General features: G+C 37.9%; 1 protein-coding gene across 1 annotated transcript in view; it reads right to left on the bottom strand.

Moving 5' to 3' along the window:
• Positions 1–19,828, bottom strand: part of LOC126176686 (high affinity cationic amino acid transporter 1-like) — a 181,902-nt gene extending 162,074 nt beyond the window's left edge. Inside the window, exons 1-2 of the mRNA XM_049923848.1 lie at positions 19,733–19,828; positions 13,357–13,596 (exon numbers count right to left, since the gene is read on the bottom strand). Of these exons, the coding sequence (XP_049779805.1) occupies positions 13,357–13,588 (232 nt within the window). The 5' untranslated portion in view covers positions 13,589–13,596; positions 19,733–19,828. The remainder of the gene's footprint in view (positions 1–13,356; positions 13,597–19,732) is intronic.
• Between the last annotated feature and the right edge of the window lie 3,633 nt (positions 19,829–23,461).

Here is a 23,461-nt window from a genome sequence, read left to right as displayed (position 1 = left end):
TTACTATTCGTGTAGGCTCATGAGCTAACTGCTCAAAATAATTTGCAGAGAATGCATTTAGCACAATTTTGGATGATGTTTTATGCATACCTCCAGAATTAAACATGTATTTTCGCCAACATATCGAGGGTAAATTAAAGTCAGCATCAACTATTATTGTATGAGTCAGGTATGTGTTTGAAATCAAACTCAAGGTTTCTTTAAACCTTTCAGCAACTGTATCATCTGAATTGGGTGGTCGGTAAAAGGATCCAATTAATATTTTATTCCAGTTGCCAACAATGACCTCTGCCCATACTAACTCACAGGAAGTATCTACTTCAATTTCAATTTCGCGACAAGTTAAACTACTTATAACAACAACAAACACTCCACCACCAACCATGTTTAGCCTATCCTTTCAGAACACCATTAGGTTCTTCACAAAAATTTCGGCTGAACTTATATCTGGCTTTAGCCAGCTTTCAGTGCTAGCTTTGACATTTGACCTAACCTACTGAGATTTTTTTTGTCTTCGAGAACCTTTCCTGACCTATTGTTAAGAGCGAACCTTGGTCTAAACATCATAACCATTGACCCATACCCCATTACCAGACATGATTCTTTTAAGGAACATCACATTCTCATTTGCGTGATCGGAAAGCTCTTCACAGATTGTGAGGCAAACGTCTTTCTTGTCTTGACTCATGAGCCGTGGGATGAACTTGGCAGCAACGCAATGCATTCCAAGAGGCAGCCTCCAGTTGGCACACACAATTTCATTAACATTCCTGACATGAGCATTGTCGGTAAATGGCGAAGGGCGCACTGAACAAGGGTCATCTTTAACTTCCATCCAGCCATTTTTAAACCGTGTGAACCATTTGTAACACTGAGTATGGCTTAAGCACTGATCACTGTAGGCTTCTTGCATCAATTGGTGTGTTTCTGTAAAGATTTTCTTGGGTTTCATGCAAAGTTTAATGCAGACACATCCCTTCTCTAACTCTGCCATCTTGAAATTCGCGAACTGTGCAACACAACGTTCTGCTCAATACAGCACTGAACAATAACTAACAGACATACAACAATGAATCTTCCAGCAGTTACACATTAAATACAGGCATGTGCAGGGATGCCAACTGCATTTCGCTCCAACACACCATTGGTGCACAATTACAAATATTCCATAGTTTTTTGAACAGGCCTCATATTATGATATATTATGGAAAACAAAAATCTCCTCCATAAAAATCAAGTGGACCAGAATTTTGTCTGCGTTGAAGACTTCCTTACAGACAGAACTCAACACAAAACTGATAGATGTAAAGGTCATTTCATGAGTACTCCAAAGAAGTTCCAGTAGGACTGCTACTGTTCATAAAATATAAATGATCTAATCAATACTCCTAGAGGTGGTTTGCAGATGATGCATTTAGGTAGCAACAGCAGAAGACTGTGGTACACTGCAGGACTGATGGATGGTGCAGTGATTGTCAGTTAATTATGAATGTAAATAAAAGTAAGATGATGTGGATATGTAGAAAAATACCATTACTGCACAATTACACTACTGGTGACAAATTTCTGGAGACAGTAACTACCATAAAATTTCTAGGAATAACTATCTGGAGTGACCTTAAGTGGAATAACCACATGAAACAAATAGTAGGAAAATAAGATGTCAGGCAGAGATTTGTGGGAAGAATCTCAAAGAAATGTAACTCATCCCTGAAGGAAGTGGCTTAGAAATCACTTGTTCAACTGAAACTGATTCTTGATTATTGTTCATCAGTCCAACACCTTTACATTACAGCATTACAGGTTGGAGGGAGAGGGGTAGAGGGGTAGAGGGGGGAGGAGGGGGGAGGAGGGGGGAGGAGGGGGGAGGAGGGGGGAGGAGGGGGGAGGAGGGGGGAGAGGGGGAGAGAGAGAGAGAGAGAGAGAGAGAGAGAGAGAGAGAGAGAGAGAGCAGTGTGTTCCATCATGGGATCATGAGTAGTTAGCACAAGAGTATTACAGAGATGTTCAACAAACTCATGTCAGAGGCTACAAGAGAGGCAGCGTGAATTGTGGAGAGGCTCCCATTGAAATTAGGAGAGAAGACATTCTGGTAAGTCAGGAAAAGTATTACTTCATTCCACATATGTCTTGTAGAATGACCATAATAAGAAAATTTGAGAAATTAGAGCTAATATGGAGATCTATGGACAATCATTCTTCCCAAGCACCATTTGGCAATGGAACATGGAACCAGGGATGGGAAAGGATAAATACCCTCTGCCACACACTGTCTGTTAGCTTGTGGGATATATATGAATTTGAAGCAATTTCTCCTGTAGTCAAAATTGTCTCCTATGTTACAAATATGGCTATGGAACAATTTAGGTTATGATGGACAAAGTACCTCTTGTCTGGAGCCATTAAATATAAATCAGAAGCTTATAATCCGTGTCAGACTGACAAAAAGAGCAGATTATTCAACAGAATTAAAGCACCACAAAGATAGTGCAACAATGTCTGGGGGAGCACATACCTTTACAGCTTCCCTTGACATAGCAACAGAAAGAGGTGCACTAACAGTGGTGTTTAGATTAGATTAGATTTGGTTTTCATCTCACAGACCCAAAAAATGAGATGATTCTTATTGGTGTGGAACATGTCAGGAAGTATAACATAAAAAACATAAAACTTTTGAATGTAATACTTACTACACTGATCATTTGTCAGGAGATTGTCAAACTAGGTGAGTATAATACAGTAAACTGGAACGGCTAATATTTGCAGAATTAATACGCTGTCAGAATGAAACACTGTTATGCACTATTAACAAATTTATCATAGACAAAATACATAATCTTGACTGTTTTGACAAAAAGCTGTCAAAATTGAAATCTAACAGACATTTTTACTTAAGCTGCCCTAACAGTCTCTGTTAAGATTTTCATCTATAGAGTAGAAGGAGTTGCCTATCAAATGTCTTTCTAACTCTGTTTAAACTGTGCTTTATCTGAAACTAAGTTTTTAATTGTTGCTGAAAATTTATTGAAAATGTGTGTTCATAAATTTTGGATCCCTTTTTAGACCAAAGTAAGCGATTTTAGGCCTTATGTCAATTGTTCTTATTCATAGTATTGATACTATGTATTGAGCTATTGGTTGGAAATAGAGATATAATACTTGCAACAAATTTCATTAAGAAATAAATATACTGAGAAGCAGTGCTTAGACTAAAAAGTTCCGTAAAAGAGGATTCTGCATGATGTTCTTGAATTTACACCACAAATTGTTCTTATTACATGCTTAAAACTTTTGCTTGGTTTGATGAGTTACCTCAGAATATGATCCCGTATGAAGTAATAGAATGAAAGTAGGCAAATTATGCAAAGTTTTTTTTTTTATATTTATACCTCCTAAATCTGACATCATTCTCACTGAAAATACAGACTTGTTTAGGTGCTTAAGCAATTCTGTGGTATGCTCTTCCCGACTGAATTTATCATCGAGTTGTAATCCCAGAAATTTAACACTGTCAACCTCTTCTATTTGCATGTTTTTATATGTTATACACATGCTGGAAGGAAATCTCTTACAGGTTCTGAACTGCATATAGTGGGTCTTTTCAATGTTGAATGACAGTGAATTAGCTTTAAACCATTTAATTAATATCAGTGAAAATTTGATTAGCAGCTATTTCTAAATCTATACTTGCAATAACTGCAATGTTTCAATCATCTGCAAATGAAACAAACTTAGCATCTGGCAATGCAACAGACAAGAGGTCATTAATGTACACAAGAAAAATCAATGGACCCAAGATGGAACCTTGAGGAATACTACTTGAAATTAAATCTTAGTCTGATGAAGACAGACTGCTTACTGCACAGGTATTTTGCAATGACACACTTTGTTTCCTGTTAGATAAGACTCAAACCATTTTTCAGCACTACCAGTGATGCTGCAATATTCTAATTTACTGAAGAGAATGGTGTGTGGTTCACACAGTCAAAGGCTTTTGACAGGTCACAAAAAATGCCAGTAGGCTCTAATTTATTATCTAATGAATCAATGAATTAGAGAGATTCGAGTGCACACGGAGGCTTTCAGACAGTCGTTCTTCCTGCGAACCATACACGACTGGAACAGAAAAGGGAGGAAATGACAGTGGCACGTAAAGTGCCCTCCGCCACACACCGTTGGGTGGCTTGCGGAGTATAAATGTAGATGTACATTCTCATTATAAGTGTAAATAGTTTTCTCTATATCAGAACCCTTAAGAAATCCAAACTGTGACTTGGACAATATATTATTTGTACTCGGATGCTTAAGAAGATGCTTGAACACAACCTTTTCAAATATTTTTGAGAAAGCCAGCAAAAGTGAAATTGTCAATAGATTTATTGTATCTCTTTATCCCCCTTCTTGTAAAGAGGCTTAACTTCAGCATATTTTAGCCAGTCTGGAAATGTTCCACTGATAAGAGATTGATTACACAAATAACTTAAGATAGAACTCAACTTGGCCAATGACAGCAGTGGATCTGTGTGTGGAACTTCTGAGGAGCATGAATGTTGTTGGCCTGCATTCATCATTGTCTTACAGGCCAAGAACCTGTCATGGTGGTATGAGGTGCCACTGGATATGCATAGGGCAACCATCATTTGATCATGGTTTTAAGGGAGATGACCAACATCTGACCGAAATTTCAGCTACAAGGCTACATTGCATGTTCTTGGAATGGCTGACAATGGAGATATAAATACTTTATTATATCATAAGGTATCATACTTGGGTAATGCCATAAACTAAGAGAAAGATTTTAGATGGTGAAAGCATGTAATAAGACTCATTTGTGGTGTAAATTTAAGAACAACATGCCAAATCTATTCAAAGTACTACTAACTACTGCTTCTCAGAATGTTCATTCATTAATGAAATTTTGTTATAAGTAATATGTATCTTTTTCAAGCCAGCAGCTCACTACACAATATCAACACTAGGAATAAGTAACAACGTACATAAAGATTTGAAATCACTTACCTTGGTCTAGAAAGGAGGTCTAATATTCAGGAACACATATCTTCCATAAGTTGCCAAGAGCCATTAAGAGCTTAGTTTCAGACAAAGCACAATTCAAATTGAGTTTGAAAGACTTTTTGGTGGCAACTCCTACTCCACAAATAAATTATTTGACAGTATCAATTATTTTACAAAAACTTTTTGAGGTCTGTTTGTCTAGAAGTTTGAACTACTATTAGGAATTCGTCAATTAATATTTGTAAAAGTGATCACTGACAAAATATGCAGTATATGGGGAGCTGGGAAGATTTAAAAAATTGCTGTAATACTGGAGATCCCAAGAAATACAGGAGAGGTGATCCCACAAAATAATCATCTCTGGTTTGCATAGTTCGTCATCTGAACAGAAAGTGCTATCTCTATGACATGTTAAGACTGGTAGCTGTGCCACATCTTTGTTGTCTCCATAACATTAGCTTTCAACATACTAAAAGACTGCATATGTTGCCTGTGCTATCCTGACCTACCTCAAAAAAGAGTGTGTTTAACTGCTGCACTGACCTGGAAATTCTCTAGATCTCTCATCTACTGAAAACATCCAGTCCTGAGTTGCTAAACATTTAGCACACCACCACTCACTACACACTATGACTGGTGACCTTTGGGTTCACCTTGAAGTGTGGAAACCATATACCTTATCTGTCATCCACGTTCAGTTTCACTCAATGCTCAAACTGGTTAGAGCTATTATTACTCCTGCCAGAGGTGGCAGCTCTGTGTTTCAAGAATGTGCCTTGTATCCCCACAAATCACATACAAATTTTATCATACATACATCCTATTATGGTGTATACACACATTAAGTAAAATTTTGTTTTTGCAACCTTTTATGGTGTTGTAAATTTAATGGTCAACCACGTATTTGGCGATGCAGTTGAAACCTTCTATCCATTTTGTCAAATCCTAGCCAGTATCTCCTGAAAACACTGCTGGATGCATGATGTGCTTCAAACTCACGAATGCTTTAGTATCCATTGGTACCTTGGCAATTCAGACTGTAATTGTATTGTTTGTACTTTGGTTCCTGCCCATGATGACAAATTTTGCCACCCTTATTGGAGCTATGGCTCAAATACACAAGATCTCCACTAAATTTTGTCACATAGAATTGGGAATCAACTATCAGTTTGAAGGCAGGGTATCACTTCCAACTGAAAATATATTTATTGGACACATGTGAAAGTAGACGTGGAGATGAACTCCGGGTATCAGCAGAGAGTACACCTATTTATACATATAAAAGCTGTTCTATCCCCTTTTAACCATGGAACTTACTGAGATGGGGTGGCTTGCATCCCTCAGTGATACAGATAGTTCTTCAATAGATGCAATACATCAGAGCGGTATCTGTGGACAGGACAGAAGAACCACTGTTTCCTGAAGAATGCCAGCAGGCTTTCCGGTAGTTCCAGTGGCAACATACTGGATGATTGACTGATCTAGCCTTGAAACATTAGCCAAATGTTCTTTTTATTTTGGTACTGTGAACAGCTGAAAACAAGAGTAAACCACAAACGAAATTTTACTGAATGGACTGCAGCTTACTGCATGGCTTGATGATGGCATCCTCTTGCATAAAATATTCTGAGGGTCAAATAGCCGCCCCTTGGATATCCAGGGGGATACTACTCAGAAGGCTGTCATCATCAGGAAAAACAAAACTGGGATCTTATGCATCAGAGATGGAATATAAAATTCCTTAATCAGGTAAGTACAGGGCTATAGATACATAGGGGTAATGCAGGACTGGGTCTAATAATGATTGAAATAGGAGTAGACAAGCATAGTGAACACATTTTTGTAGCCGAGATAGATGAGAAACCTACACCCAACACAGTAGTACAAGCCTGTAAGTTTACTACCTCTGCAGATGAGGAAGAGATTCATAAAACAGATCATGAGATAAAAGAAATTTGTTATGTAGTTGTAGGAGCCAAAAATTTAATTGTGATAGCAGGTTTGACAGCTTGAAAAGGAGAGGAGCAAAAAGGAGGAGAGCATTGATTGGGAAAAAGCAATGTAAGGGGAAGCTTCCTGGTGCAGTTTTTCTCAGAGCATAATTTAATTAACACAAACATGTGGTTTAAGAATCAAGAAAGAATGTTCTATATGCAGAAGACAGTTGGAGACACTGTAAGGTTTCATATAGATTATGTAATGGTAGGACAGAGATTTTGTAATGAGATTTTCATGGGCAGAGGTAGACTCCAGCCATAATTTGTTGGTTATGAACAGAACATTAAATCTGAAGAAACTACAGATAGGTAGGAAATTAAGGAGATGGGGCCTGGTAAGTTGCAAGGAGCTGAGGTACTTGAGAGTTTCAAGGGAAATATGACACAATGACTGACTGAAACAATGGTAAGGAACACAAGAAAAGACTAATGGGTAGCCTTGAGAGATGAAACAGAGGACGCTGCATAGAATCAAACTGGTGAAAGGACAAGGCACAAAAGAAATCTCTGGATAACTCACAAGACATTTAATTTAAACCATGGAAGGTCCAGGCTGCAATGGAAACAATATGCACATAGAGGAGGTGTTGAGTTACAGACAGCAGTAATATGAAGGCAATACTATTTGAATGGAATGCTGAAATACAGAATGAACAAACAGAAGCATTTCACTAGGGAAAATAATGAAAGACAATATTATAGGAAGGGGAGGGGAATTAAATTGACGATCAGATGGGAGATATAATGCTGCAAGAAAATTTGGTGAAACATTGAAAGAACTAAGCGGAAACTAGGACCTTGGAGTAGAGGCCATTTCTTCAGAATTATTAAGATCCTTTGAAGTGCCAGTCATGATTAAATTATTGCATCTGTGTGTGGGGTACATGAGACAGGTAGAATATCCACATGCTTCAAGAAGAACATAGTATTAATAACGTGGGAAAAGACAGATTGCTACTTACCTTAAGAAGACATGTCAAGCTACAGACAAGCACAATTAAAATACATTTACATAAAGTTTTTGGTCATGACCTTTATCATGGTCATGACCATTCACACACACAAGCAAGAACACCTCATGCACACAAGACCGTCATCTCAAGCATCTCAGGCTGGAATGCAACTACCATGTGGGATGCAAGCAGCAATCTGAGGGGGCAGGAAAGGGAGAGGGATAGTAGTGTATGGCTGGAGAAAGAGACAAACGCTGCCTCGTAGTGTGTGCAGGGACAAAGTCTTGTGCCAACAGGCACAGCATCAAGAGATTGTGGGGCAGGGAGGTGGGGAAAAACTTAACTTTGTGTTCTGCCTTAAGGCAGGTCTTGCCATGGGGGAAGCCTTGTCAGAGAGGTCCACCGCATGAGCATCTAGGGAAGTGATTCCCTGTTGCCTTCCACTGGTGATGATGAAATGATAATGAGGACAACACAACACCCAGTCCCTGAGTGGAGAAAATCTCCGAGCCTGCCAAGAATCGAACCCAGGCCCCTTAGCATGACAGACTGCTGCACTGACCACTCAGCTATCGGGGTGGATGGTGGGGAAAAAAGGAACAAAAAAGCAGAGGACGATGAAAGATAGGCAGATGCTTTGGTATGAGACTGTAAATACACAGGGTGGAAGACGAGAATGGGGAGGAGATGATAGGACAAAGCAGATGGATACTGTTGGGTTGATGGTGTGGGGATAGTATGTTACCATGGGTTGAGGCGGGGATAATTACGGGAGTGGAGAATGTGCTGTAAGAATAAGGCCTCTCTGCGCAGTTCAGAAAAGCTGGTGGTGGAGGGAACAATCCAGATAGCTCAGGTAGCAAAGCAGCCATGGAAATCTAGTGAGTTACATTCAGATGCAGTTTTGGTGGTTGGAAGTTTGAATGTGGACAGAGGTGTGGATGGAGCCATCAGAGAGGAGGAGGTCAACATCTCCTACATCACATCTTTGGGACTGATTTCCTTGCTCCCCAGAACGTGGAAGTGCATTCCAGACACCACCTACAAGTTATTAAACCTGCTGACATCCTACTGCTGGCTCCAGACACCACTATCCAACCCCTATCATACTCACAGTGTTCCTACTCATCCACCCCTGATAGCAGCTAAACCCGGCCTAGCTGACGTTTTCAGCTTTCCACATCCCCCAAAACTCCCTACCAATTCTCCACCAAATCCAGAGCCAAAGCCAAAACCCTCAGCTCCTAAAGTGGTGCTCTGTCAGCCACCCAAACTCCACAACATCACAGTTCACCCTTATGCCATTCCCAACCTGAATCCCTTGCCACAAGGATCATATTCCTGTGGGAGACTCAGGTGCACAACCTGCCAATCCACCCACCCAGCACTTTCTATTCCATCCTATCACAGGTTTATCCTGCCCATCAGGGGCTGGGCCACCTGTGAAAGACGCCATCTCATTTACCAACTCTGCTGCAATTATTGCACAGTTCTTCATATTGGTATGACTACCAACCAGCTGTCCACCAGGATGAATGGCCACCACCAAACTGTGGTCAAGAGCAAAGTAGACATCCTGTGGCACAACATGCATCTGAATGTAACTCACTTGATTTCCATGGCTGCTTTATTACCTGAGCTATATGGTTTCTTCCCCCCACCAGCAGCTTTTCTGAACTGTACAGAGCAACGTTGTTCTTACAAGACATTCTCCACTCCCGTAATTATCTCTGCTTCAGCCTATGGTAACAAACTATCCCCACACCCTCCACCCAATAACATCCTCCCGCTTTGTCCAATCATCTCCTGTCCATTCTCATCTTCGGCCATGTTTATTTCCAGTCCTATGCCAATGCATCCGCCCATCTTTCCCCATCGTCTCCTTTTTTGCTCCTTTTTTTCCCCAGCCCCCTGCCCCACAATCTCCTGATCCTGTGCCTGTTGGCACAAGACTGTCGCTGCACGCACTACCAGGCATTGTTTGTCTCTCTCTCCACCTGTACATTATGATCCCTTCCTCTTTCCTGACCCTGCTGCTTGCATCCAACATGATAGTTGCATTCCACTCTGAGATTCTGGATTTGATGGTTGTGAGTGTATGAGGTGTGCTTGCTTGTGTGTGTAAATGGTGTGTGTCTCTCTTTTACTGATGAAGGTTGTTGCCAAAAGCTTTATGTACACTATGTGATCAAAAGTAGCCGGACACCTGGCTGAGAATGACTTACATTTTTGTGGTGCCCTCCATTGGTAATGCTGGAACTGTCGGCGGTCTCTGTCAGTCAACAGACGAGGTTGGCCTGTACACTTTTGTGCTGTACATGTCCCTAGGGATGTTTCGGAGTGTGGAAATCTCGCATACAGATGTATGACACAAGTGACACCCAATCACCTGACCACGTTTGAAGTCCGTGAGTTCCATGGAGAGCCCCATTCTGTTTTCTCATGATTTCTAATGACTACTGAGGTCGCTGATATGGAGTACCTGGCAGTAGGTGGCAACACAATGCACCTAATATGAAAAAATATATCTTTTGGGTGTGTCCGGATACTTCTGATCACATAGCGTAATTGTCTTAATTGCGCCTATCTACAACTTCACATGTCTTCTCTACAGTAAGTAGCAATCTGTTTTTTCTGACATTGTTGATTTTCCTACCTGTAGTTTCCATTGTTTGTGAACAAAAAATGGAGAAACTGGTAGAAATCCACCACAGAGAGAACAGTTTGGTACACGGAGAAACAGTGCTCTTCTCGCAAAGGACTTAGAAGGGCAAATGAGTTCAGTGAACAGTGTATTGAAAAGATATTATAAGACAAACAGCAACAAAAATAAAACAAAAGATAGATGAGCTTTGCTATTTGGATAGCAAAATTACTGTTGGTAGCTAAAGTAGAGAGGATATAAAATACTGACTGGAATTACAATAAAAATATTTCTGAAAGAGACACATTTATTAACAATTAACATAAATTTAAATGTTAGGTAGTCTTTTCTGAATGTATTTGTCTGAAGTGTAGCCTTGTACAGAGGTGAAACATGGTCTGTGGACAGTTAATACCATATAAGAACAGAAGAATGTGTAGATCAGATAACTAATGAGGAGGTAGTGTATCTAATTTGGGAAACAGAAATTTAGGGAAAAAAATTTATGAGAAGAAAGGATTAGGTGATAGGAACATCTTGACACATCAAGGAACTGTCTTTCTGTAATGGAGGTAAGTAAGTGCAGAAGAGAGGGGGCTGGAGAAGGGAAGGTCGGAGCCGGGGGCCTCAAATACAATAAACAGTTTCAGATGTATGTATGTTCAAATAGTTATGCAGTGATCGAGAGACTTTAACAGGATAGTCCACTGTGGAGAGCTGAATAAAACCAGTGGTAGGACTGAAGACCACAACAACAAAAAACAAAGTAGACTGTTCTGGTAAATTCCAAAAGATTTCAGAAACAAATAAGCCATAACCTTCCAGTAATCATAAGTGAATTGCTACACCATAGAATATGGCATACAGAACATGGAAAAAATAAATGTCTTATCCAGACTGTTGGAAGGGTTTTCATGGAAATTAGTACTATCAATTTAAATCAGTCACAAAGCTGGAAAAATAGAAATTGATTCAGATAGACTATTAAAAGCTTCAGCAAGCCTGGTCAATTGATACAGGACAGGAACTGCTTACTAAAAAAATGTTTTGTCTCAACATACATTACCTTTGAGGTTGCAACTTGCACACACATTTTTTTTTTTTTTTCCTGTCATGAATCTTGCAGTGAAATGAAATGTGTAGTTAGGGCCTCCTGTCGGGTGTCGGGTAGACCGGTCACCTGGTGCAAGTCCTTTGAGTTGATGCCACTTCGGGACTGGCGCATCAGTGGGGATGATATGATGATGATGATAATGATTATGATGATGATGACGATGACAATGACAATGACAATGACAATGATGACACGACACCCAATCCCTGAGGGAAGAAAATCTCCGACCCAGCTGGGACATGAATCCGGACCCCTTTGCATGGCATTCCGTCACGCTGACCACTCGGCTATTGGGGTGGACATGAATCTTGCAGTAACAGATGATGAGTGGCACTGACTGGTTAGGAAATTTGGAACTTTGTGTGTCATGAGGCTGAATGGACAAAGAACTGGTGGTGCAATAAGTGCCACAGAAGTGCTCACTGATGTAAGTGTGCTGTAAGAATACTATATAGAGTTGATAAATGTACATCTTGCAGAAGCCTGTTCAGGGATCGTGGCATTATTACACTTGCGTGGCAATACCTTTACACTCTAATGGTATTTTTGGATTGTAGCAAGCATGAATTTAGACTGATCTGTGAAATTCACAACAGAAAAGTAGAGTGAAAAATAATTATCATATAAACTGTATGCACTTGTCTGGGATTCAAAAGGAAGTGCTATATCCTGGTGTAAAAGTATTTAACAAGCTTATGGCCCTTTTCAGGCAGGAATATATAAATCACCAAATATCAAAAGCAAAATTAAAGATTACTTTACTAGCCATTCCTTTTATAATTTATTGAAATATTTGTATTCGAGAGTATAAATCTGGTTAGCAATAACATTAATATTAAACTTGTTTTTAAGTTTTCAGATATATAGACAACTGATGGCATCCTGCATAAGGTTATACACTTGCTTAGTTTTAAGTGTCCGTCAAGTAAAAACAGCAGCTGAATTTGTACAGGAGGATGAGAAGTGGCATTTTTTTCCAGAGTAGCTACTTTTTTACTAAGTTATACAGGAATAAAGTAATCCCTATATTTATCAATTTATGTGGATTAGAACTAGTTGTAACAGGTTTTTGATATATTTTACAAAAGCAGTATACAGTGGCTGCTGCTATCAGTTAATCTATAATTTGACTGGTTACATATCACTAAAGGCTCTCCTTCATGGTGGTATTTATGGAACACAATATGTAAATGCATGAATGATGAGCTTCCTGATATGGTCATCATTTTGTACCACACAGGGGAATAAGAATATGTTGAAAAATACTACAGAGCCAGCATTTATTATGCTCTATAGATTTCAAAGTTTTCTAGATCAAAAGTGCATTGTAAGAAATTCATTACAATTTAACATCTGTTGTTTCAGAAAAACTATGGATTCTGTGAGTTCTTGACAAGAAACCTGTAGCAACTTAATAGCTTAATATACAGAAACAGTTTATGATAGCTGCTTGTGTGTTATAATGCATCTTTCTAGTAAGTCCACATCAGTTAAGGTTCTTGTTAATCCTTAGTTCTATGGAATAAAATAAAATTAGTTATAGATTAATTCTGACTAGACTGTAGGCGTTAAGTTCCATTCATAAAATTATGGTATCAATTTTTAGTACAAGGATAAAAGTTCTTAAATTACCTGCAAACATTGATGCAATAGCTGCAATGAGAAATGAGATTATTATTCCTGGACCCGCTTCAGTCCTTGACACAGATCCAGATATGACATATACACCAAGTCCAAGTGTGCTGCCAACACCCAGTGCAATCAGATCAAAAAGTGAAAGCACTCTTGCTAGACTACTCTTAGAAACATCAGTATCATCAAATTGTTTTTTTCTAGACATTTTCTGTACCAAAGAGCCAAACATCTTGCAACCTGTCAGAGGAAAGTAAATTATAGATTTTAACTGTGACTAATATATAATTCACAGGAATATAGCTATTTGTACAATAATTCTTTTTCTTGACACATTGAAATCTTTTCAAGGATTACTAATATTTTCCTATGACATATAAAAATTGCAGAGCCAGAAGACACTCATTTTTAATTATTTCTAGTGATGTACAAGTTACTGGAAAAGCTCATGTAGTCCCTTTATTACTACCAGGAATATGGTAAAGGACTAGTGAGTGAAGGATGTAGTTGTGGCACAAGATAATGTTCCATTAGGAGGTGTGTAATTTTGTTGCAACCAAACGCAATTTTGATTTATGTAAAATGCAATGACAAATTTTAACATAGTTCCATGCAAATGTTCAATCCAATAATTACATAATGCTAGAGAAATATTGCATCTACACTACAAAGGACATGATTTGAGGACTATTGAACTTGCCTTGAAATATAAATGTATTTACACTTTGATGACAGTTATAAGTAACATTAAAAATGAGCAGATATTCATGGTATAAGATACAAAATTATTTGCACATAACCGTTCTATCCTTTTCTAAGGCTCAGTGATCCACTAAGAAAGCTTTTATAAAGGTGAATCACAGGCTCATTTCAGAAAATTGATAATCATCAAGTTCTAAAGTAAAATCATTATTCAAAATCCATTGCCTCTATAAATTACACAAACATTTGCTTTCTGGAAATATAAAGTTTTCCATTTTATTTAATGTCAGCTAACTTAGTTTGGAGGATTGATGAAACAATATGAAAAAAATTAAGCACATTATATGTGCATAAGATCTTACATAGTATCATATTGAAAACCAGGATTGCCTCACATAGAATGTAATGTTCGAAAATTAGCTTCAAATGACTGGCAGTGTCATTTATCTAATAACAACATCAAATTTATGCTGTCCATAATTTAATATGGGCTTCAGATGCTGAAGTCATATATATAATCTGTAGCACTTTTACACAAGCACATTGTTGATTCCTCTCCGCATACACTAGTGGCAAATGAAGTTAGATCATCTCTGAAGACAAAATGTAGAAAGATATTTGTGTGGGGGACTGATGGAAGATGAAGTAGTTGTTTTTTTTTTTTTGGGCATTCCATGGATCGTAACTGCAATAGTTCTTAATTACATGGAATGACTCAGTTTTACATGACTGTCTTAAGACATGTAATTATTAGAATTAGTATTCACAGTGCATTGCTATGGATCAAGTAAAATCCTTATATTGAACTTGAAAACATTGAGTTTATGATAACTACATTTGATTTTGTGAAAGAGTAGATGTTTTATCAAATATTGTACTGGGTCTGTAAATGTATACATGTCAGGATTGTTGTATCACGTGCTGTCATAACATGCTGCATCAGTCCACATCTAGAAGTTGACAACAACCAATGTGACTGTGTCACCAATATGTGGCTGGCTCTAGACACACCCTCTTCTGCCCCTGTCACCACAGAGCCAGCTTAAAGGACACCACACCAACCTTGAGTTTAGTCTGACTGTCAGTTCACTTCTGCCTGTGTAGTTGCCTGTTATTGTGAATACTGAACCAGCGTATCTCAAGGACTTGCTTTGCATTGTGCTCTGCACTTGCTGTTGTTCAAGTGCAGTAAATGAAGTTCATTCAACATTAAGTGTGCATCTCATTATTTTGCTCCCTGGCTTGGAACCTACCCACTCCTTGGTATCCACCACTAGGAAGACCAAACAAGGATAGCAGTCACATGCTTAAGTCTACTGTACAAGGTGCGACAATAAAGTAATGAGACTGATGTGGAAAAAAGATGTTGCTCGCTGTTTTAGTCAAGTTTAGTGTTGTCACGTTCACAGTAGTTCCCATCTGATTGCACACAATTTTTCCAGTGCTTCTGCCATTGATGGTAACATTTCTGGAACTCGTCTTCTGTAATATCCTCCAAGACCATCGTCACACCTTTTTGGACATCTTGTGTTGTTTGAAAATGATGTCCATTGACCACTGTTCTGACTCTTGGAAATAGAAAAAAGTTGCACGGAGCGATATCTGGTGAATAAGGTGGCTGTGGTAGCACTGAAATTTGTTTTGAGGTTAAAAATTGCTGTACTGACAGAGCATATGGGATGGCGCATTATCGTGATGCAGAATCCAATTATCAGCAATCCAAGATATTCAGTTACTATTAGATGAACTGTTTCTTGATTGATGTTCAGTTCTTCTGTATTCAGATCTTCAATCAGATCATACGAGTTCACGCACCCTGGCCAAGTTGACATCCGTCTGTGAGGTTGATGGTCTCCCACTGCGGTCTTCATCTTCAACATTCATTCTGCCTTCACTAAACATTTTATGCCAATGAAAAACTTGAGCTCTTGACATAATCTGCTCTCCAAAAGCCTTCTGAAACTTACAGTAAGTTGTTGTTGTTGTGTTTTCACCCAATTTAACACAAAAAGAAATGGCATAGCATTGTGAAATATTATGCGGTTCCATTTCTGTGACGAGAGACACAAACATGTGTTAACTTATTACAGCACAACTCACAACTGAGCAGTTGCATTGATGTGCCTCTTGGTCCAGAAGCAGCTTGTAGACCAAGGTCAAAGATATTGTGCCTACACAAACCTGCAGGGTTGCCACATCTTGCAAAGAAAATCAGTCTCATTACTTTATTGTCACACCTCGTATTTCACTGATATCTTATTATGGTAAGGCAGATGGGTAATATGTCCTTCCAAAGAATTGGCCAACACTTTGGAGGTTAGGTTACATCTGTGTATCAATTTTAGGGTCATTGGTTCGAGGAAATTTCACATTTTCATTGTCCTGGTTCCAGGCTGTAGTGGCATACTGATATACTCCTACACCATGAAATCAGGTGAGCAAATGTTGCTGAGGTTAGAAAGATTGAAATTTAATGAGTTGTTAGCAATGAGGTCATTAGAGATGGCTTACAAGTTTGGACTGGACAAGGATGAAGCAGAAAAATGTTCATGATATTTTAGACATGCCAAGCATTCACATCAAGAGGTTCACGAATCCACAGAAAATTGAATCATGATAGAGGAGTGGAGATAGAATCCTATTCCTCCCAAATGCAAGTCTAGTGTAAGCCCCTGCAACATTCCCACAGTGAGATCTGCAGTACAGACTGGGGCTAGTGTTGCATTCAATGTGTTATCTAGGTCCACTAGGAAAATTTATTGGTGTTTGCAATACTTCCTCCTACACTTAATCCCACTGCAGCTCACCTTGATGATGCAGTGGAAGAGGTAAGTGCTAGTATGAATGGCACAAAAAGTCGTATTTACTAATGAAGATATTCTGCAATGGTATTATTTGAGACTGCAGTAAAACAAGCAGCAAGGATATTACTAAAACGTACCTATAAGAAAATTCATGGTCAATTCCAGGCAGCATGTGTTGAGAGCCATAGCCTATAGAGACTGTGTGCCTATTGCATTTGTTGAGAGAACAGCACAGAGTTGCAGAATATAATTGGTGCACTGTCCAGATCAGTTTGCAGCTGTTCTTACAGTTTCACACTCCAAGATGTTACTTGACTTCTGTTACCAACATGATCATCTCACTAATCTCCATTGTTGATGTGCAAGATGTTTTGGAACAGGATGTGGTTTGGTCATCACCACCATCACCACTTGATCAGTTGTGGAAAAAGTTGTGGTAAAAGTAACACCAGACTTCAGCTCTCAAGATAATATCCAACTCTTAAAAAGCTATTTAAATTTCTGTTCAAGACAAAGTGTTAAGACTTTTAGTTCTGGTTACCACAAATATGTGTTTTAAACAGGTTTGAACTTTTTCACTGAAGGATATTAATAGTAATAAAAATGGCTAAATAATTAGTATGAACTACTACATAAAAACAGCAGCTAAGTAGAGTAAAAGGTAAATCAGTGGCTTTTTTCGAAGTAGCTACTTTGTTACTAATATACATGTTATCCTCATTTGTAATGAATGAAAAAATAATCACATAATTAAAAGTGTGAGTAGATTAGAACTAATTTAAATGATTGTTAATATTGTTTACACAAGTAATGGTGGCTGCTTCTGCCTTTAATGTGTAACTTGAATTGTTCAGCATTCCTGAAAGATCTCTTTCATGATGGAATTTACAGAACACAAGGGATGTATCAATAAAATTTTATTTTACGCCTCTAGTTCCATACGACTAAACTGAGGAGCAAATTTCCATGGTCATGGAATGTGTCAATACATCAGATAATATCAGAAGGGTAATAACACACAAAATAAAATGTACTCTGATAATACACAGATAACAAGCTGTGCATATATATTAGCATAATCACCAATTTAATACATGAATTAGCTTCTTTTCCTTTCAGTAACTCATGACAGAATAGGAGCAAACCATGAGGAAATTCTAAGGTTCAGTCTTGAAAATTCTAAAATCACTGATAACATTTTTTAATTCTTATTGTAGCTTCCCGAAAATGCACCAGCAGAATAGCGCACACTTTTCTGCACAAAGGAAATGTAATCCCAATGCGAACTGGATTTCTGTCTACTTTTAACTGAGTAAAAACTTACAATTCTATGGAATAAGCTCATATTGTTAACAACAAACAACATCAAAGAAAATAAATATTGAACAGGTATCAACAAGAGATTTGCAACTTACACCACATATTGCTCAAACTGCCCATTTCTGAGCCAAAAATACCCTTTGTCAAATGTGAAGAATTACCCCAGAATATAATGCTGTGTGTCATAAGCAAATGGAAATAAGACAAAGTAGACTAATTTTCATGCTGGACTATCACTTATTGCAGATACTGTTCGAATGGTAAACATAGCTGCATTTAGTGTGTGAACAAGATCCTGAACATGGGCTTTCCATGACATGTTATTATCTATCTGAACACCCAATAATTTGAATGGTTCACCCTCACTAATCCTGTGCCCATCCTGTGTGATCAAAATATCAATTATAATTGCATTGTGTGTTAAAATCTGTAAAAACTGAGTCATACTGTCATTTAGTGTGAATTTATTTTCTACAAGTGATGAACTTGATGTTTTGAACTGCATTATTTGATACATTTCTGATGTTTCACTTAACAGCCATCACTATCAAGCTAGAGTAATCAGCAAACAGAAATATTAGAAGGCGTATCATATTTTATAAAAAAACAGCAGAGGTTTCAGGACTGGCCTTCTAGACACTGTCCCACATAACTGTGTGCCAATCAGATGCCCCATCACAGGCATTTCCATTACTGTGGAGAATGGAGAGACAATTTTGGTGGCTACTACTTACCTTCATGAAGGCCAGCAAATGTGTCTCACAAATTATTAGTTTTCTCAGCTGAGTTTGCCTTTGACTCAATTATGTTGAAAAAACTTGACATTATGGGATCACTGCTCCAGGGTGTTCATTTTTCCATTTTATATTACTCATTATCCTCACAAAACTGGGTGACACACACATGTAATTTCACTTATTATGTTCTTATTTCTTTACCTAAAATGGGAGAATGACTGGTTCTGAAATTTAGTCTGTTTATTGTCTTTCATTTGTGCTTATCTAGTGCAACTCAGTGGCTGTAAGTTCCTTCAACCTTTAGTTGATTTCATTTTGGAGCTTCTTATCTTACTGTGCTGCAAGATATTTGTCATGTATGTCCTGCATTGAATTCTTAAAATGCTTTACCTGTTTGTGGCTTTTAGTTGCTCTGTGTCATGGCAGTTTTAACTGGTCTCAGTCATGACATATACTTCATACAACCACTTTACTGTCAACAATGGGTAGTAATGCATTCACTGAGGTAATCAAAACATGTAAGTTTTATCATGGTTGAAGAATGCTAAATACCTTCACAATTCTGGGCATGGGACGTCATGCATATTTGGTGGTGCTATTACACTTTGATTAACTCTCATTATTCCGCATCCAAAAGATTTAAGCAGTTGCTCTTGGAAAAAAATGTAGTAGTCTCCTAATAGTTTGTTGTAAGTAATGGCCACAATTAAACAAATACAAGTGGAGGAAAATAATTATGCCAACTATTATAAGCAGTGAGTAAGTACATATGTTCTTTTCATAATTATTTAGAAATATCACTAGGCCACTTACCTGTAGCTAGTAATGACCAGGGCTGAAATAAATTACAGACTTGATGCCAAACCACAAACTAACAAGACTCTGTAAGAAATATGTTTACTAGTTAAATGAATTAGTTTATCTGACCATTTGTTATCTCTGAGTGATAGCTACAGGGTATGAAACATTATCTCTTCCCTTCTTGATGCAACCTGTGTGTTGTAAACTTCTGAAGTAGCACAAATTTTATCAGTAGTAAACTGTTGAAGTGTTTAATACCTTGAGATAGAGATATGATTTAATCTTGGGGCTCATCTATTGAAGTAGGTGTTAATTCATGAGGTCCCTGGTCTGTCTGAAGAGGCATTTATTATTCAGTCAATGTTCAGATAAGCTTCAGCAAAATTTCATACCATGAAAATTTCAACTTGAGTACAAGAAAGTTGTGGAATTAATTATTTTTCTCAATACAGCTTAAAGAAAGCAGAGAACAAAAATTCTGCAAATAACCATAGGAGGTTACATAACACCTGGAATTCATCTATCTGTCACTTATTCATTGTTTGCCATACATATTCATTAGACTGATAATTTGTTTCCCAGTTAGTATTAACATGCACTGGAGTAAATGCAACTACTGGAACATGTTCATTACTGCAGCAATGAAAGTTTTTGCTATAAAGAACAAATTCCATTACCCATTCTGATTATGAATTATTTGATCATCTCGATGCAAGCAATGGAAATTGTTATTATTTGCATTGAAGATAGCAATACCCATCATAAAATTGCATGAGAAATAGTAATGTACTGTAAACAGATGTAGGGAAAAAATGAAAACTAAATAAACCATTCAAAAATACCAATGTGCACAAAAAAATTAAAAAAAAATTAAGTTGTCAGTGCCCTGTAGAAAATAAACAGCAGCTATTTACTATAATCTAGAAGCTTCCTTCCCCCCCCCCTCTTCCTTCCCTGCCCCCCTCTTCCTTCCCCCCCTCTTCCTCCCCCCTCTTCCTTCCCCCCCCCCCCCCCCCTCTTCCTTCCCCCTTCAATTGATCTGCCTGAAGAAGGAGCCACTGACTCCGAAACCTTGCCTATCACAACAGTCTTTTATGTGTGTGTTCTGCTGCTGTTTTGTGAGTAGATTTTTTATCCATTCCATTAAATAATTTTAACAAAAGAGAAGCAACTCTTAGAAACTAAAGTATCACTGTACTGCATAGTACTATTTGCTTGTAAGCCAGATAAATGTAATCAGGTAAATTAGGTGGGAAATTGCTTCTGTTGTAAAAAGGGGACACCATCATCATTTAACCATACAGTAAAGCTGCATGCCCTCGGGAAAAATTACGGCTGTAGTTTCCCCTTGCTTTCAGCTGTTCGCAGTACCAGCACAGCAAGGCCGTTTTGGTTAGTGTTACAGGGCCAGATTAGTCAATCATCGTGACTGTTGCCCCTGCAACTACTGAAAAGGCTGCTGCCCCTCTTCAGGAACCACATGTTTGTCTGGCCTCTCAACAGATACCCCTCCATTGTGGTTGCACCTACGGTACGGCTATCTGTATCGCTGAGGCACGCAAACCTCCCCACCAATGACAAGGTCCATGGTTCTTAGGGGGAGGGTAAAATGTATAAAAATGTTAAATTATGCACTTCAGAAAATGAAATATTTACTATCATCTGGCTACAATAACAATGATTCACAATTAGAGTAAGTCAGATATGAATTTGGATACAGCAGCAGTCCCAACCCAAAAAGGGATACTTTCCTTCTAATGGCATTTTATTGGTGCCAAATTTTCATAATTCCTTTTGTCTTTATGCTGGCTGGAACAATTTTCTATTTGCCTGAATAAAGAAATTTCCATTTAATGTGTGTATGTGTGCTACTAGATGTAAAATATGAAAATGTGGATAAAAATTAATAGAGGTAATAAAATCATAAAATCTACTCATACATTTGCTAAGGCACTAATATAAAATTCCATTTGAACTCATTAAAAAAAACATACACCTAAATTTTCAGTTCCTGTGATATGAGAGTAGAGAGAGAGAGAGAGAGAGAGAGAGAAAGAGAGAGAGAGAGAGAGAGAGAGAGAGAGAGAGAGAGATAGGGGGGGGGGGGGGGGGGAGCCCTAGCTTTAAAATGTTGCTTTAGTTTAGTATCTAAGTTAACGGCACATTTTGTATTTTCCTTTTTTTTCTTTGTGTTTCATATCATCAGTAGTAAGGTTTATCTTGTTTCTTTTGTATGCTTCCTTGTGGACTTGTGGATTTGCAAACAACTGTGTGCATCCTAATTCTCAGTTGGTTTAAGACCATACTAGGTAATTTACAGAAGGCTCATTATAATGTAAAAGAAGACAAATACTGCCCCAGATGAAGACAAGTTTTTGCATGTTGAACTTAAATTATGCAATTATTGAAACAAAGGTAATGCACTTTAGTATCAACCAAGTGCAGTAATTGGCTAACTATGAATTGTCATACAAGTTTAAAGTTTTGAAAACACAGGCCCGAAATGAAGAAATATATGAAGTGTACCAAAACAATAGTAAATAAATAGTGCATCATTGTCCTCCTACAGAATGGTATATGAAGTTTGCTGAAATAAATAAAGACACAATGCACTATACACATCATACTTATGTTAATGGTTGCTCTTTCAATTCAACAATTTGTACAAGATGAGATCAATAATAAAATATGATATTAGAATACCACATTTTTGAATCCAACCATTCACATAATGTCCCAATATGCATGCTGCTTCATAGTTTCACTCAAAATATTATCCATTACATGTGTAATTATCACAATAACCGAAGTTAAATGGAGACTTACTGGAGCTGAAAAACGTAAGTAAAGGGAACAGGGACACACCTTACAATGTACCTTCACATCATTGTGTGTTTCTATGCTACCACTGCAGCCAGATAAGTCATTGGTCTTAAATCAATACAATTTCATATGAGGAAACACTTTTTAGTAGTTCTCTACACAGATAACTTCACCAGATCATGTAAGCATGTAATGTAATACAAGTAGCAGTATTTCAGAATTGTGGAAAAGTTATTTTATAAGCCACAAATTTTCTCACTACCTTGCTCTTGAATGGTCTACTTCCCCATGCACCTCACAGTCTTGGTACTGTGTCCTGTACATGTACCAGCACCACATATTGACTGTCTTCTTCAGAGTGTCATCATTTATCTGAGATTTTCTTAGATACTGAGATAAAATAGTAACACATACTTGTCAATTTAGAGATTCGTAATGCCAATGCACTACTGTTGAGGCTCCTCAACAGCATTTCATTTACAAATGTCATATGGCTGTTCCAGGTATGTACAACCGTTTTAGTAGTTTCATTTTGTTCTTTTAATTCTTCCACCATGTAGGTGTTACGGAAAAGACTTAAGTGTCTGTTTACTATAAAGCAGGTAGCAAAATATTTACAAAAGGTAGATCATAGGAGCAAGGAACTTCAACCACTTTTCTCTCCAATAAAGCAGATCACAAAATCATTCTCCCATGAGCCACTTACATTACATGATTTTCACAATGAAAGTGAATTATCTCCTGAATATTCAGACTCAGATTCTGCCACAAGGGAGCACAACAAGCTCACAAGGATTTGAAATAACGTCAAGTTTATTATCCAACAAAACATATATTTACAAATAAGTAATACTGTTTTAGGGTTTGAATAAAATATATCTTTTTACAGAGTACAAAAACTTGAGACAAATCTACATA

Source organism: Schistocerca cancellata, chromosome 3 (genome assembly GCF_023864275.1).
Source record: "Schistocerca cancellata isolate TAMUIC-IGC-003103 chromosome 3, iqSchCanc2.1, whole genome shotgun sequence".
In the NCBI taxonomy this organism is placed as follows: domain Eukaryota; kingdom Metazoa; phylum Arthropoda; class Insecta; order Orthoptera; family Acrididae; genus Schistocerca; species Schistocerca cancellata.
This window is presented reverse-complemented; position numbering and strand designations above follow the sequence as displayed.